The sequence below is a fragment of the Suricata suricatta genome, chromosome X, assembly GCF_006229205.1.
Source record: "Suricata suricatta isolate VVHF042 chromosome X, meerkat_22Aug2017_6uvM2_HiC, whole genome shotgun sequence".
Taxonomy (NCBI): Eukaryota; Metazoa; Chordata; class Mammalia; order Carnivora; family Herpestidae; genus Suricata; species Suricata suricatta.
In genome coordinates this window covers 94,001,765-94,020,133 of record NC_043717.1, presented here as the reverse complement: position 1 = coordinate 94,020,133, position 18,369 = coordinate 94,001,765, and the positions used below count along the sequence as shown (strand labels likewise).

The 18,369-nt window shown below is 41.1% G+C and overlaps 1 protein-coding gene across 1 annotated transcript in view; it reads left to right on the top strand.

Moving 5' to 3' along the window:
• HS6ST2 (heparan sulfate 6-O-sulfotransferase 2) overlaps nucleotides 1-18,369 on the top strand; it is an 85,490-nt gene that overhangs the window by 33,641 nt on the left and 33,480 nt on the right. Inside the window, exon 5 of the mRNA XM_029929707.1 lies at nucleotides 12,535-12,621. Coding sequence (XP_029785567.1) covers nucleotides 12,535-12,621 — 87 coding nt within the window. The remainder of the gene's footprint in view (nucleotides 1-12,534; nucleotides 12,622-18,369) is intronic.

Genomic DNA, 18,369 nt, shown 5'->3' with positions numbered 1-18,369 from the left:
CCTATATGAGATACCGTCCTGCAGAAAGTGCTTCTGGATTTCCAGAAAAATTTGTGCTTCTTGGACTTGGCACCAGGAATAAGTTCGACTCTCCTGACAAAATGATACCCTTTCCTTTGATCAGAAGTTGAGAAGGCTGTTACCCAGCATGTTTCCCTATGGCCTTGGTTGCTAGGAAACTTGGAAGTAATGTAGCACTGAATTTTGGGAACCCTCCTTCTGTCTGAGAATGAGTCCCTCTATTTTTGAAGTATTTTTATTGATCTCATTTTTCCCCCAAGATCATATTATAGGTGTCCTTTATGATAAGCCACCTGGAACTTGAGGTAGGGATGGGTCCCAAATTACAAAAAAAATTTTGCCATGGCCTCACCTGCGATGATTGAACACCAAACTGCATTCTCCCTGGCCAATGCCTCTAGCTCTGACTTTGTGCTCCCTGGAATAAACTCTGTTTCTGTTAGTCACAGCTGCCATTTTCATACTAGATTTGATGCTTCCCCCCCTTATAAACTTTTAATCCTAATTGCTATATGCCTCCAAATAGAAAAGTTGGGAGAGGGGCATAGAGCAGCATGCACCTTCCTGTTGTTTTTGTTTTTTTCCTTATCTCTGGAACCAGTTGTATAAAACTGTCAAGAAGGAAATTTCCTCTTAAACCAGAACCTTCCAGCATGGGTTTTGCTGATGTGTGGCAATTACTAGTGCTAGGATTGTTTTAGTTGATGCCTTACTTGACTTGATTTTATGGCCATCACTTGACAGAATTAAAAATCGACTCTCTTCTGTCTGCTCAGTTTTTGAAAGGGATAGCCTATTCCAGAGGAGGTGTTCTCCAGGAAACAAAGACTGTGTACTGTGCCCAGAAACCAAAACTTGATGGGTCAGGGCCCAGGCCTGCAAGTAGTTGGCTCCCTATTGTCCATGGTATCACAAAGGCCATGAATAACCTTTCTCAGGAACCATGGGCAGTTGGACAATGTGCCTCGGCAAGGTCTGGCTGAGTTTTGACATTCCAGAAAGCAAGCAGTAAAGGAAGGACATGCCCCCTTAATTTAAACAAAACTGCCCTCCCCAGGCCTGCCAGGGATGAGTAGAGCTCCTAAGAGAAATTCAAATAAAACAATAACAGAACTTTTTTAGAATAAGAGGGTCTCACTTTCTCTCCCTCCCTTCATCTCCTTCTTGAGTTTCTGGAACTCTAATGCTGAACTGCCCTCTCCCATGAGCCCTAGTCAAGCTGAGAATGTCAAAGGTAATTTTCAATAAACCACACTAAAAACAAAAGAAGGAAAACATAATTAACATAGAGTAGACAGGTCATAAAATCCATAATTCTAAGAATCCCAAGGGAATCATTGAACAGTTTTTCGAAATGCATATTTCTTTTACCCCTAAGCCCCAAGTGATTGTCTATATCCCTTTTAGGTAGCTAGCTGGGTGCCTCTCCTCCAAATGGTGGCTTTCCATTAGGTAAATGCTATCTTGTTTCCCTTTAAGGGTCAACTCTGTTCTCACTGGTTGGAATCTTCTGTGCAATTTCCAGGACTCTACCTTTTCAGATGCCATCTGAAAAACTGGTCTTCTTCCCAAGGGGATGATGATTAACTTGCCAAGATAGCATTCTTGAGCTCAGTGGAAGGTTCTAGACCTTCACAGCTTCAGTTATCTGCCTAGGTCACATAGAGTCACTCTTTACAACTCACCACTGGGAGTTCCTGTCCCATAGGTCCCCCATTGGGAGAGACTGAAAATGGTTTAATATGGTTTAACATTCATGGCATCCCTTCAGAGACAGTGTCAACAACAGAGTGAAGGCAACCATTTTCTCACAACGTTGAGGGACATAAAGAAGAGGGCAGGCTCTTCCCAAAGGATCTGCTCCTGGCCACTGATAAGGACATTTTCCATGAGGACTTTATTCCTTACTTCATTTAGGCTTTCACAGAAATAAGCTTCATTTCTTCCTTTCATGTTTTATATCTCTCCACTCCTCCATTTCTCCAATTCCCCTAAGCCAAGAAGTACTCCCAGACAGTGAGATCGTGCATTGTGGTTTCAGTGTTTGCTATAAAGAAAAGTATGGACACCTAGTTCATACAGGTTAAAGAATTTATTAAATAGGAAGTTGATAGTTTAGTGGCTAGGGAGAACCAAAGAGTGGTTAATTCAAAGCCCAGAGATTATGTTCCAAAGAAGTGGCAGAGATGATACCAAGCCTTGGCCTTCCCCAGTGCAAAACAAGTGAGTTTGGCATATTGCTGATCCACATTCTGATTATTACAGATCCAGGATTTTCTTGAAGTTTTGAAGAAGAGAACAGTAAGTCCCATTTCTGATGTTGTACATAATAGCAGAAGCAAATAACAGGAACAATAATGAAAAGCAGACTAGTGGTTTCTTTGAGAGATATATTTGAGTAAACTTGAGTACAGTTGCTTTATCTAGTTCAGACACAAAAGTGATTTCTTATTTTGTTGATCTTTGTTGCAACAAATAAGGCCAGACTGAAAAAAATATGTCTAAAGCCTATAATCATGGCTTTATTGGTTTGGTACCAAACAAAAAAAATTATGGTGTTTGTTTGGTACAAGATGCTTCTTACTTCAGCATACATCAGATCATCTTTTCCGGGAACTGATGAGAACAGTTCGTGTGTGATCAACAAGGTTTGCTCTCTGTAAATAATCCTGGCATTATAAAGGACAGCATGACTGATGAAACACCACAACTCATCAAAAAAGTGCACTAGGGGAAGGCAACATGTAGCAGTTGGAAACCCAAGACAAACAATTGTCTTATAATCAGCAAATGAGTCTCTTATGATTGTATCACTTATGCCCATAGATCCAGTGTCTTCCTCGGCTTGCATGAGCCCACTTTGTCCACTCTAGCTTGTCCTTAATCTCCTGCCCAGGCTCTGCTCTTCTCATTCAACAGGCTCTTCTTGTGTAATCTCTTCTCCTCTGAGGTTTTCACCTGCCACTAATATGCTGAAGACTCTCAGATCTCTGGAGACCGTTCTTCCCTGTGATAATCTGTATCTAGCTAAGCTCTGCATCCATATATTCCAATTGTCAACCAAATTCATAGCCTGGGGGGTCTCACTGGCACACAAAACTCAACATAACACAAAATGAACCTGGCATCTCCTTCATACTCTCCCCCAACAAAAAAAGTTGCCCACCTTTCTCGTACTATTTATTCTGGCAGTAGCAACTACAGCTTATTCATGTTACTTCATCTTTGGCCTGAAGCCTTTGCATCTTCTTCTGTACTCTGTGGGGGCTCTGGCCCTGTTTGCTAGGTGCTAACCAAGTTCTGTCATTAACTTCATGTTACATCCTTGGGTACTTCCCTTGGATATATCCCTTCTTTTCTCAGGACCTTACTTTACCTTCTTGAAGTGTTCTTCTAAACTCCCTATTTCCATGAGTCTTTCCCTTGACTGGGGTGAGGTATATTTAATAGAGCCTCAGATAAGTGTCTTGGGTTAGACTGGACTGTTACTAAAAGCTCGTATTCATGGAAAGAAGGATATGTGTATAAATTGTACAAGGCCTAGCATTCAACAGTGATAAGTGGGTGATATACAAACAAGATATATTTTGTTTCCATGAATTGTCAGAATTTTAATCTTCCATGAACATACACAGTAAAACATTGCTCAGTTTTCAAAATCCTAACAAAAAAATTCTGACTATTGGGCTTTATTCAGAAAAGAAAATTAGTGGTCCCTACACATCGTAGAATGGATAATGTTTGCAATGGGGGGACCTGACTTCAAAATAGCATGCACTCAAACAAATATCTGAATGAGTGATGCTTAAGCAGTTTAAAAATGAAAATATTTTCAAGCTTTTAACTGTCCCTCTAAATATAAATGAAAAGTGTAAGAACCTTCGGTTTATAGGCTCAGTACTATTAGAAGACAAAGCAGAGCATGAGTGAGAGAACTTTTCTTTCTTGACAACCCCAGAAAGCATGATCAACACTATTGTTGACATGGCTCTTCTACTTGCTTTCTAAGGACACAGCTTCACTTCTACATCTTGAATATATTCAAGGAAGCTTAGGAAGCACATAAGATGTCAAGTTCAGCACCAGGAATACGTTTGAATGCTCCTGCCTTTGGACACCAACATATAGCTAGAGAATTGGAACCCCAAAGCCCCAGTGTTAAGATCTGAGACCTTGGTTAGTCAGAACCAATGCTGTCTCAATGGCCCAACTTGTCCAAGATCCTTTGGCAATTACAGAGACAGAAGATGAGCTCAGCTCTTCTTGATTCTAGTGTCCATGCTCTTTCCACAACTTCAGACTTGCCCTCTGTTAGTCTGACAACACCATTCTCCAAAGTTGCTGATTCCCACTGCTTTTACCCTACTTAAGTCTCCTGTCTGTGGGCACGGGAGCTCAGAAATGGCGCTGTGATAGACTGTCACATTTTTAGGCATACAGTGTAGTCTATCATAAGTCAACTGAACAAAAAATCCAAAGCCACATGACTGCTACTAAACCTCTAACCTAATATGTGTTAGTTCAATTCAACAAACATATGTTAGAAATCAAACTTACCAGGATGGTTGTTGGTCAACAGGTATTGAAAACCTTCTATATGACAGATGTTAAAAGAAACTTTGTGAACATTAATAAATACAATTTGTATTCTCAAAGAATTTAACATATAATGTGTAGACAGAATGGACATTCTTGAAAATCCACAAGAATATATTTAGCAAGAAGTAAAAGCAAAGTGATTATTCATGAGAGAAAAGGAAATGAATAAATGATCGGTCTCTCCTCTCACCAATACCCTTGGTTCATATCACTCTGCAGTCTAAGTCAGAATCTCACTTTTAAATAAATGAGCTCACTGACTTTCCCTTTTTTTTTTTTTTTTTTTTCCTGTGTACAAATTCCTGCCATAGCAGTTGGCCTCTTTGTCTTTTCCTAAAAAGTTCACTGAGACTTTTCTGGCCTACTCTGGGGAATCCCTAATGTATAATGTTCAGCAAATAGGCTCCAGTTGCGAATTTTTAATTATGCCAGATCATTTTCAGTAAATAGAACTTCAAGCTCAATTGATGCTGTCAGATCCAATTTTTGTCTGCCCTGCTGTTGGGCTCCACTCTGTGGTGTTTGCGGTAATTACCACTTCCTCAGGAAGGGGGAGCTTCTCCAGAGAAGCATGGCGGCAGGCCTTTTGTATCGTGCGCTCCTCTTCCCTGGCTTGGGAGCAGTAGATTGGGGCACTTCATTCCAGCAGATTCTAATTGTGTTGTCTGGAAACCAGGGACAATGGATACGGCTTACTGTTATCTTTCACTTGCCGCTAAGTGTGTCTGTCTCTTACTTGTCTCGTGAGGCACCGGTTCCCAAAGTGTGCTCCATAGACCAGCACCCTCACCTGGGAACTTGTTAGACCTGTAAATTTTCAGGCGCCAACCTAGAGCTGCTGAAGCAGGCACTGTGGGGGTGGGGCCCAGCCATCTACCTTTTATAAGCTCTCCAGGTGATTCCTGATGTATGATTAAGTCTATGAGCCACTCTCAAGAGGCGTTTCAAAGGATAGGCATAATTTCACTCTATTTTGTGAGAATTCTCACAACCCAAGTTTCTTTTCTGATTTATGCGTTTTTAACACAAACTGAAAATCATAATTTTCCTAATGGTAATTCAGCTGTATATTTACCCTCCCCAGTTCTCCCAGACATAGGCAGTTATTCCCTGATTTGTTTCCCTAGCACTTTTTCCACACTTGGCTTATCCAACTCGGTACACTGTGTCATGTATCTGTTAACATACTCACCTTCTCCACTAATGTTCAGGCCACTTGAGGGCAGGAACCTTGTCATGGTCATCATTGTATCCCCAAGGCCCAACATGATGAAGGGCACACAGAAAACAGCGAGGAAATGTTCTCTGAGTGAATAAGTTGTTTAATGTTTTATAATTTTCAAAACCATGGGATGGCCTTAGAAGTCAGACTGTCAGACAAGGAAACAGAGACTCAGAGAAGGTAAGTGATTCAGTGGGTGGATTACAGACCCAGGACTAAAGTCAAAACCTTGCCTCAGATTGGGGAAAGGTAATGGTCACTGTCCCCGAAATATTGCCTACATCAACTCAGTTCAACTTAGGAAGCCTAGGATACTTTGGTTCTTCAAGGGCAAAACCTCTCATTTGCTCTGAGACAGGCTGCCCCTACCCCCAAATGTGGTGACGTCACTAACTGTGACATCTTTGTACCACCCAGGTTGCTAAGAGAGGGTGGTTGAGGGTGCCAGTTAGTGAGACACAGTGCAGAGACGGAGAATGGGCAAGGGAGTTTTGGTGAAAAATAGGAATAGAATTTAGCATTATCAGAGGTATACTCTATAGTCCCTGATGTTTGGTTAGTTCTTGGTAAGGGGAGCCAGAAGGAAAAGATGTGAGCTGCAAGTGAAACCAAGGTTTCAAGCACAGTTTTGCTCATCTGCCAGCAGCACAGAATGTACTTTGTGAGGTTTTTGTTATGGGAATGGGTTGACAAGGATTGTCACCCACCTCACCTCTTAGTGACCAGTTTATCTTATCACGTAAGCAATCTTGCTGGGCTAGAAGGATGGGGAGAAGCAGGAAATGGTCATGGGATGGGGAAAATCACTGGCCCTCACAAGGGTTTCCAATGTTAACCCTAGCATTGAACTCTACATAACTAAGTCAACTGGCTCAGGGTCTTTTATTTGGACCCCTGGGAGATAAGACTTTGTAACACATACGTAAATTCTGGCAAACTGAAGCGGACATAAGCAGATGATGGCAGGGGCTGCCCCCCCTCCATGAAACATCCACTTGTTAATCACAATGGATAGCTGTCCCATCAGACCTTGATGCTTATACTCATAGTTTTGACTTCCACTTCAGAGCAATGACTATATGTCTGACCCTATATTTCTTCTTAAGCTGCCAGACCATTTCTCTAATTGCTTGCTGGACATTGTCGATCAACACCCTGACTCAGTATGCCCCAAATGGAATCTATCATCTTCTCTCGTCCAGATTCCCCTCCCAACTAATCTGTCTTTTTCACTGGCACCTTTGCTTTCTCAGCCATTCAACTTCCAGACCTTTATGTAGACTTTATTCTCATTCCTCAGATGTAGTCAGTCCCCAAGTTCTGTCATTTCTTTTGATATGCCATGCCTGGTTTCCTTCTTTCCACGCCCATAACTACTGTCGTGGTCCAGGCTCCCATCATATTTCAGGTGTCTATCATCCCAAACCTTGCAGTACCAGAACTAAGATTCTCTGCTTCTCAATCCTGTATCTGATGGAGGAGCCCAGAGCTACATGTAAATGTAACAACTGTAGGACAACTTCCAGCAGCCTCCAATAGTCTGTAACCCAGGTCCAAGATCTTAGGAAGGATGTAAATGAATAGCCAGTTTAAGTGAGAAAATAATATAATTTAGGAACCGATTCATGTTCTTTCTTGATCCCAGTTAGCCATTCAGGGTTGTGGCTGGCTTTCCTGGGCAAAAGCAGCATGTGCCAAGAGGTGAAGAGGGCAAAATAGCAACAATAATCAACAAGCTTATTGCACCAGACCCTGATGCTCCTGTGGTGAGTTGTGAGAGTGGAAAGTTGATGGAAACAGAGAGGGCAAGATAACGTGAGTGTCTTGCTGCCTTTTCTGAGAGCTCCACGATTACAAAGTAATTGTGAGTGTATATGTGAATGGTTTACCTGATCAGTTTGATTTCCTCTGCCTTATAGATGAGAAGCCTAAGACAGCAAGAAGTTATATGCCTTGCTGGCAGCCAGAATTAGAAGTTGAGATTTTTTGAAGCAGTGCTTTGAACAGATGAGGTTGCTTCTGAGAGATCAAAGTTAACACTGCACTTCCTAGCAATAAAGATGAGCTTTTCTCTTCTCTAAAAACCTGTCATTATCTATACTTAAGCCAAGAACAACTAGGGAAGGAAGCTAACTGAAAGCACAGATTAGTGACCTGAACTCTCTTTGCCTGGTGGTTAACAGAAATATAGATAATAGGAATGAGACCTTTGAATGGGTAGGGACACTACATTTAGACACTCTGGGTAGAAGAAAATGAAAAAAGTTTGGAACAAAGAAAGAAAACCACTCAGGACATAACCTAGCAAGACAGAAAATGAAATAAAGAGGCCTCATCAGCTCTAATGAAAGGAAATCAATATTTGAAGAGCTGTCTTGATCAGTAACAGAACAAGAGCAAAAATACTTTGGAAATGTAAGCCTCTTAGAAAATAGAAAAGTAGGCTTTCATGGGGAAGCAATCATGATTTCAAAGCCTTTCAACAGATGACCACTTGGTGGGTATGTTGTAGAGGTGACTCAAGCACCAGTTGGGGAAGTAGATTGATGAGCTTCTATCCCTGGTACAATCTATATGTTTTAAGTGCATTTCCTCATCCTATGAGCTTTCAGGATCCTAGGATCATCTTTAGGGAACAAAGAGTAGCTACCATTTCCCCACACAGAGTTGAAGTAACCCTTTAACAATAGCTTGGGTTCCATCTCTGTTACCACTTACAGGAACACACACTGGAAAATTTTAAGAGCTATACAAATGCAGTGGGGTTCTCCTTATTCACCCAACCACCCAAGCAAGCTTGCTGGAGAATCCTTTCCAAGCTCATGTGTCTTTGTGATCCATGTGATCATCAACCATCATTCCAATTCTAACTAGACCAGAATCCAACTAGAATACAGTTCTCCCAGACCATTCTTCTTTCGGAATGGAAATGGAAAATATGTGACATGTGTCATCACTTCCTCTCTCACACACCAGTGCCAGACATTGATAATCGATCAGAGCACTCCTTTCTCCTGAGCCTAAAGACAACTTTTTTTCATTTGTTTGTTCAACAGATACTTTCTGAGTGCCCTCTTAAGAGCTAGTTGGAGAGACAGATACACAATAAAATGTAAGCAACACTACAAGCACCACATGCTACGTACCAAAGACATGTAGCCTGACTCTCCTGAAACACAATTTCAATTTCCCATGACCTTAAAAAATTATTTTTTTTAAACTTCAGTGCTGTTGTAGTTAGAGCAGCCCAACTGTTTTTCATGGGTCTGAGATGAATTCATTCCAAAAGGAGCTACAAAGTACTATAGGGAATGCAGAAGTTTCCATATGCCATCCATCAAGAAAGTGAGTTGCATATATTTGAAACTGCTAGGTTCTTCTCCCTCAAGCACCTCTCTGATCTAAGAGAAAAATCCAGATTGGAGTGGATCTGATTGCCATTTTGGGTTAAGTACACTGGATGCCATTTCAGCATCAGATTATTCAATCAGAAACATTTTGAAAATGCTGGAGAGTTGGGTTAGTCAGAGCTTTCCCACCTGAATACAATGTGCATAATACTGCAGATTTTTTTTCACTTTTCTGGTGTTGGAGACATTTGTGGAGTCTGTGGAAAATGGCTTACATGAGAGATGGAGACCGACAGAAAGAGTGCTGTCTCTCATTAACTTTTCCTCTCAGGGGCTCACCTGGAATAGTTTTCATAGGCCTTTGATAAGGCTAAGTATGAGGGAGGAAAGAATCTTCTCAAAAGAGGATAGCTATTCAGGAGCAGTGGAGAAGCCTGGATTCATACTCTCAGGGATTTCAGGCCACAGCCTTTAAAATTGCAACCCAAAGAGGAGAGTGAAGTAAAGAGGTCTGACAGGTGGTCTAGAGACAAAATAATGACAACAAGAGTAGTTCTGTTTCAGATCTGTGGGTTGGAAACTAGCTCTGATTCATCGCATCCCTCCCCCAGCTCATATGCCCCAAATTATCATCTGTACATCCTAAAAGCAGAGTGGGCTTATTCCTATCAGTCCCTGAGGTTGGTGGATGTTCCAGTGGCCAGCATCCTTGGCAGCATCTTAATCTATGCGTCCTTGACCTGTATTTTTCCAGATCCCTGAGGCTCCCAGACAGTCTACAGCTGCAGGATTTTCTCTGTCTCTCTAGCGGGGCACTTCTGGAAAACTCTGGGTCCTTCAGCCTCAAGGTTTCAGAATTATAGCATCTTGTCCAGACTTAGGTACTGAGCTTGGAATTTGGAGGCAGACCGGATGACTCTTTCCCCTCAATGTCTACCAAGCCTTTCTATACAACAGTCCTTAGTATATCTACAAAACAAACTCCTGGAATCCAAGCCTGCCACAAATTCTGCTTGGTCCCTACTCCACTTTCAGATAAACTTCACCAGTATAAATGGATCTGCTATCTGCCCGGAACACACATGTTGAGTTATTTGGTTACTTTTACTCGCCAGTCTTGATGCCATACCTTCCATGTGTGATTTTTCTCTGAGTAAGTTTTTGTTTTTATTCCCTGTAGATCTGCACTTATAGAATTTGGCAGTAGGTCAGAGGGGTCCTTGTCTCTGTCTCTTAAAGGGGTATGGCTCCAAGACCACTCCCATCTAGAGTGGCATTTCACAATAAGACGGCTGCCAGTCCCAGCAGCCAGCTTTCCCTGAGGTCCTGCCGTGCCCTGAATTGAGCTTAATAAACAGGTTCACTTCTCATGGAAATTATAAAGGACTTTCATGCCGAAGGCACACGCATGGGAATTTAGCAGTGAGAATGGGTGGTCTTGTATTGAAAAGATCACGGATGCCCAAACTTAATGTCTGGGAGTGTTAAATGACCACCTAGTCTGAGCCCCGAAGCTTGCAAGATCAAAAGATCCCTTATTTCAGAATGCTGCCAGTGAAGTTTCCCACTGGCTCCTGTTTGAGTGAGGGGCTAGGAGAAGGAAGGCTTAGTGGCCATTGACTAGGATGTGGAAGTGAGGAAAATTAAGCCCTGCTTGCATTTCGCAATACATAGCATATTACGTCTTTTGCATCAGACCACACAGACCTGCTAGAAGAGACAGGTTTGAATTCTTCTGAATTTGCCCTGTTGTTTGGTATTATCTCTTAGTTTCTGAGCTTGCCTCTGGATGAGGAAGGTAGCTAGTATGGTCCCAGGTACACCTATGGAGTTCTTTTTTAAGAAGTCATTATAGATAGTCAAGTGCATAATGGAGTCTCCAGGCCCCACGCAGAATGTAGCCGCATTCCGGTGAGCAGTACAAGGAAACGATCCCTGCACTGTGCAGGAATGCCAGCCCTTTGCCTTGGCAGGATTCCAATGCCTCCTCCAGGACAAAATGTGTGCTCGCTCTCTCTAGAATGTCTGCCCCCTCCAGCAGAAGGATCAGAGTTCACCTTGATGTCTCACACTCTAAAGACCTGTTTTTTGGACCTACTGGACACTGAATCCTACCCGTTGGAGCTTTTGCTGTGTGATCCGCCCTTGCATGTGCCCACATACCTCTGTGTTACCTTTGCAGTCACCCAGAACCAATGATTAACACTTGTTCCACTCACATCCATGTAGCCATTTAAATCTTATGGGTGTAGGGCAGAATATCTTTTCTGACCCTCACCCTCTTCCACTTGTAGGTACCTATTTCTGAGTTACTTAAAAGATTCATAAGCATCTGGAAAGCTCTTTGACATTCTCTGAGACAATATTCTGTGCCTTTGGAAGGCTCTATTATTCTCCTTGAACGCCAAGATATGCATTTTTCTTTTTTACCTTCACTTTTCATAAAAGGTTATGCTGACGTAGATCTGACTAACAAAAAAAAAATCTTTCTGATGAAATCAGGATAAATACTTCCACACATCATCAAGTGGAGAGAAAAGGCTTTGAATTGGTTTCCATGGAAATCCGAAGACGAAGTAAAGTAATAATTTCAAGGCAGAGCGGCTGAATTGAAGATAATGGTAAAAATAGTTTGATAAAGAAAATAGAATAAAGTAATCAAGAAGACTCCAATCAATTACTCCTTTTTGTTTACCTTCAAGTGATTAATTTGTCTGCGTTTATTAACCTGATGAGATTAAGCAGACCTTCCTAGTGATTTATTTTGTAATTGTTTCCAAGGTTTGACATAAGCTGTGGAGTTATTGAAGGTGGAGATTTAAATTCAATTACTCATGAAGCAGGTGGTGCTTCTCCTGAAAGAATATCTGAATTCACGGCCTTCCCATGTTAACATTATGAATGAAAATTATTAATTCATCTGATAGTATCTCCCAAAGACTTTTAGAAGTCATTTGGCATCCACGTACTTCACTAAAAGTCAGCAGCTTCAGAACTGAACTTGCAATACAGACACTCCAGAGACTGGAAATCAAGAATTTTATGTTAAAGACTAGTTATTTTTCCACATTTTTTTTTACTGGAGCCTCCCTTGGGGGCCTGGGCTATGGTGCTATCATTAATGGAATCCGCCAGCCCAAGCTTTGAATGCCAAAAGGATAGTTTTCTTTGAACGTGACCAGTGGGTCCCACTCTCTTTACCATTGAAGGGCACCACTGGATAAGATAAGAGAGAGAGAGAGAGAGAGAGCGCACTTGAAAGTGTTTAAATGAAATGACTAATTGCTTTTTGTCTCTGTGGTCACTGTTATATATATTTTTCTATTCTTTCTGTGGGTATAGTAAGAATAAACGGGGTTCTCCAAACATTAATCCAGGCGCCAACTCTCCATCATCCGCAAAGGCCGGGAACGCATCTAAGAGTGGGAAGTAAGTGAAAAGTGTCCCTGTGCATCTGACAAAAGTATCACAAAGCCTTGTGCTGTCCTCATTTTCTCGTTCATTCATATTCATTCAACAGAGGTTTGTGGAATGCCTTCCGTGTGCCTCGCACTGGGCTACTCACTGGGGAATTTGAATGAGTAAAGAATGTGTCAAAAGTATTGGGTATATGGAGGACTATAAAGAAGCTGTAGGAGAGGGTGGGGAAAGTCAGGCTGAATGTGAAGGCCAAGGACTTCAAGCCATGCAAGATTTGGACTATGTGATTCATAAATTAAAGAATGAAGAAGAAGCAGCCCCGATTAATCATTTAATGAGTTGCAAAATCCATGAAAATCTGTCTTTGATCCATACATTAAGGTTTAGGGGTGAGGTAGAAAAGTCTGGAAAGTCATTCCATGAATGTCCTGGTTTAAATACATTTACACTGTAACCATATCACTGATTTTTATGATGTGTATGTTCTGTTCCTAGTAACCAGTGACCAGTGACCATGTCCTACATGAAACTGTCTTTGTGCATTGCCAAAACTTGTACTGGCTGAATATTTGTGATATTAGGTTTACTTCCTTGGGTTAATTCCAGAAAACAACATTGGCTGATTCAGCCAGTTGGATTCAGCAGAGCATGGCAGTTTGAAACAATGTGATCCCTTGTAGATGACATACTTCCCATTAGGGGTTTCCCCTTTGACATGGCTGCAGCCCTTTGGTGATTGACTTGGGTTCTCTGTAGGCTACGTCTCTCAGTGGTACAGAGGGCATTGTGACAAGCAGAAATACAGCCCAGAAGGAGTACCCAGCCTGCATCTAGAAGATGAAAGATGCCTTCATCATGCTAAAAACTCTAATCTAGCAATAAGATACGTCAGTACAAGAGTGTGGTTTTGCAATGAAAGGTGAATCTGTATGGTCATACATTTTATGTATTCAGTGTTGGCCCATAAATGCTGCATTTGAATATAATATTATATTCAATTCCCAAAGTGAAAGATCTACTGGCTGCTTTTTTCCCCCTTTCTTCTCCTCCTGAATACCATTTCAGGTTTGCATATAAAGCTGAATGTGGGCTATCCTGGAAAATATAAAAAGCGGTGGTGAAGGCTAAATCTCAGAGTACTTATAACTCGTTTCAGTTATTTATTGCTGGGCACCACAATCAAAATGCTGTATAAATTATGAAGGAAGGGAATTGATGCACACACTCCCAAGCAGATGAATGTTTCCAAATTAATCCCAATTCATCGTCAGCGTGCACTCTTAGTGAACAGATAAGGCATTGGAGAATCGTTTGCAGAAATGGCGGGCCATGTCTGTGCACCTTGTACACACCTGTCACACTGACAACTGCAGGGCACGATCTCCATTTATTAGACTCTGATGTGTCATAATGGGTGCTTGTGATTGCTGTTGTACTTTGAAAGGGGCACCATTTTGTTTCTTTTGGCTTTGCAGGGACCTAGTCTCTTACATTTTGAGTGACGAATGTCAGTGTGAGCCACAAAAGGAGCATGGGTTGAACTAAGTTAAGATGATATAGAGGAAGCATATCTACTACCATACCCAGCTTGTGAACCATAGGAGGCCGGCATCAATGCACTCTTAAGTAGATAAGTGTGATTTTATATCACATTTGCTGTATTTGGACACATCCCAAGCTTCTGCCACGATGAGGTTCTCCCTCTTTGCACATTTCGAGCGAGGTGTCTTTTATTTGCTGTGCACATGACTCACAGATTGAGATAGTTCTTTTTAACTCCTCATTATTTTTGTTGATCATTAACAAAAACTTGAAAGCTCTTCAATATCCAATATCCTCTTCGTGGATACGTGTGCCAAGTCCTTTTCTCTTATTTCTCTTATTTCAGGAGGTTTTTAAATGTTTTCCTCTGCGCATCTTCTCCTCAGGATATTTTTTGTTAACATGAGCAGTCTCAATATGGTGAAACTATCAGGGGCACTTTTCATACTTTCTACAACAGTGTCTATCGCTGTTAGGCACATGTGTTGTAGTTCAGAGAGGCTAACTTCTTATGCGCTTCCTTGGTTTGGGAGTGTGTGGTGGTGTGTGGTGTGGGTAGGTAAATTTCCGCATGCTGGGTCTTTTCCATGGTGCACGGTCACAACAGCCGGCATCCACGGTGCTGTTCTGACTTTGTCATGTGACTTGCCCTAATGGGAGTGTACTATGGAGCACTGTTTAAGTTTCCATGTAATTTTGAAGCCAAAAACAGGCTGGAAAACAAAAGGAATATCTTCCTCTTCTCTGAAAAGAATTTAGGCCTCCTGTTTTTTGAAGAAACGAAACTCATGGCTGCAAAAACTAATAGCTAATATGTGTCTACTGAGTGCTCTGAGCCAACCTCTGTGCCAAGCATTTGGTAATTTTGTCTCATTAATCCTCACCTGTCAAAAGCTTATGAAATAGGCACTATTATTATTATTTCTATTTTATACATGTGGAAATTGGAGAGGATGTGATGTGCTACCCTAGTAGCAGACCATCTCCAGCCTGTCTTTGCCAAAACTGTCCTGTAATGAGCACACCTGTTTATCCATTCAGCAGTCTCTAGATGACAGCAGTTAGGAGCACATAGCTTCATAAATAAACCAAACACACCAACATTCCTTTGGTCTTGGTTGACAGGAGCCAAATGCATTAGAAAGAAGAGGTGAAGTCTTGCTTGGTCTGTATGGACTCAGCATGGTGCAGTTATGTGTTCGGATTCAGCAGTTTATATGTCCATTCCTGGAGACCAGATCCTGCACACTGTGAGCTCATGATTATGTCATTTCCTCTAATTGAGAGTCATGCATTTTTGAAGAAAGTAGTCTGTGACTATTCCTAAAACCCCCAGTTTTGCCTCCGTATATTAAAGTGTGTGTGTGTGTGTGTACATTTACTTTAAAATATTGTATGCTATATGGACATAACAATCAGATGGCCAAGTATCAACTTGTCAAATAATCACTGTAGTTTTATGGGGTAATGATGTCCGTAGTGCCTTAGTTTAGCTATAAAACTAAGTCTAATATCACAAAGACTTGTGATTTAGACTAAGTCTAAAATCACAAAGCATTAAACTGATTGGTATCTCTCTGTCTGTTTCTGTCTCTTTCTCTCTGCAATTGCTCCTCTGTAGAAAAATACAAATGACAAAAACACGACTGATGTCAGAGTGCATTCCTAAAAATGTCTTTTAGTAGAATGTGCCCAAGAATCAGTTCATTTGTAGCCTAATTGTCTTTTTCTCCAATATTCCCCATACAGAATACTGTGGGACATTTGGTTATAGCAAAAAAGTCAAATCTATTCCAGAAAGCACATTCATTAGTAAGGCATGAAAGTAACCTACAACATTTGAAAAATACTCTCAATAAGAAGGGGTAAATAACACATTTATCTGGATATACTTTGGGATTTAACCTGTAGCTAACAGCTGCAGCACAGGGCTGTTCAAAGATCTCTTTAAATAAATTAATCATGCAGTCTTGTGTGTATTTGAAAAGACATCAGCTTCGGAATCAAATACACCTGGATTTGAATCCTTGTTCTACCACTGATTAATTTTGTATCTATTTCATTTGGCCATTGTGATGATGAAATGTCATAATTTAAGTAAGGGTCTCCCAGTACCTGGCACATGACAAGTGCTTAATAATGTTAACTAGTAATTATGCTTGCTTCAGCTGCCAACCTATTGCAGCTGGGAACACAGTGACATGGACAGTTTGATTCTGGCCAAAGGAGAGTTCTGGGTGGTGTAGCTCACCTGAGTGTCTGTTTTGCCAGCTCTGGAAATGTGAAAACAGAAGCCCCAGCACCGCCAGCATCACATAAATAATTCTAGCAGATTAGATTAGTCAAGAAAGTAGTAATAGATCCAGGAAGAAATAGATAAGCCATGGAAACAGTTTCTAGCAGGTATACGTACATCTCTGTGATGGTTAAGATGAAGAGTATACTTACTGACATAATAAATGACCCCCAGATCTGACTGTCCATACTGGTCATGGTTCTACAGCTTAATCAAGAAGGGTGATTCTGTTAATGGAGGTTTAGAAAGAAGGCTTTCTCCCCTTTTTACCTGCCATACAAACCATGGAGCCAACATGTTGATTTCTAGACCACAGTTCCTTGATAACTTGTTTTTTTCTTCCCCTCTGAAACATGCATGGTTGAGAACTCTCACTTGCATTGTTCTGGCACAGCTCAGAGTTATGTCCAGTTCCCAGGTGCTGGCTAGAATTCCTCTCCTGCTCTCACACTCAAGAAAGCCTAGGAGAGCAAGAAAGAGTGATGTTAAACAGGACTCCCAATTTTCTTCCAACTAATAAATCTGTCTCTGTCTGTCTTTCTTCTGCCCTCCTTTCTTTCCTCCAGTCTGTCTGTCCATCCACCCATCTGTCAGTGGTACATCTGACTTTCCCCCCCAACATTGTTCTCAAACCAGCTCTTTCTGAGCTGAGGGAATTACAAATGGTATCTTCTAATGCCTCCAGGCCATATCTGTGTTTTTCAGAAAACTATTAAATACGACCAACTATGGTTTCCAGTGCTAAGAAAGTGTGGGAATATAGGGTAAAACTGATGTGTTACCCAAATTATTATTATGAATCCAACAGGGGCTAAAAATATAGAGTGTGGAAGAATTTAGGTGTAGAGTAGAACTTCTTAATTCGATGAAATTTGATTTATCATTTTTTTTCTTTTCTGGATTATGCTTTTTCTTTTCTGGATTATGCTTTTTAACCCAAAGTTGCAAAGGTTTTCACCTGTCCTAGATGGTTTATATAGTTTTATATGTTACTTTTAGGGCAGTTGTTCAATTTGAGTTAAGTATTGTTTTGCACATGGATATCCAGTCATTCCAGCACCATTTCACTAGAAGAATATCTTTTCCATTGACCTACTTTGGCATTTTTGTTGAAAATCATTTATATATATGAAAAGTCTTGAAATCAGATGATGTGAGTTATCCAACTTCATTCTTCCTTTTCAAAGTTGTTTTGGATATTCTGGGTCCTTTGCACTTCATATGAATTTTAGAATCAGCCTATAAATTTACAGGAAAAGAAACAAAACCTGCTGAAATTTTGGAGATGATTGTGTTAAATTTATATATCAAATATTGGGAAAAGTGGATTAAGATAGCATGAGCTCTCCTCCTCCCATGGACACACCAAATTTACAGCTACATATAGAAAAATCATTTGAAAAAGACCTGAAAACAAGTGTAATAGCTCCTTCACAAAAGGATTAAAAGACCAGAATGAGATGAATAGGTGACACAGAGACCTGGTCTCACCAAAAACCCCACCCCTGGCATGGCAACCCTCAAGCAGGTGGGATCTCACAAATGCCAAGTGCATTCTGAGGAGTGAGGGGTTCAAGCCTTACATCTGGCAATTGTAACCCTGAGGACTTGCACCAGAGAGACAAGCTCCCAAAACATCTGGCTTTGAAAACCAACAGGGCTTATGTCCAGGAAACCCATAAAGGGTCTCATAAAGGGCTCATGTACAGACTCAGTTGTCCAGGAACCCATGACAAAAAGAGCGGGTTGAAAAATGTCTAGACCATGAGTGAAGGTGTTAACTGGCTAATTTTAGAGTGTCTGCTGAAGGTACAGGGATATGTTGGAACTCTCTTTGGGGATGGAGTTACTTGAAAGTGCCATATCGGCACTTTCCTTCTACCTTACTAGTGCTGCATGCCCTGGACCATTGTGTCCCA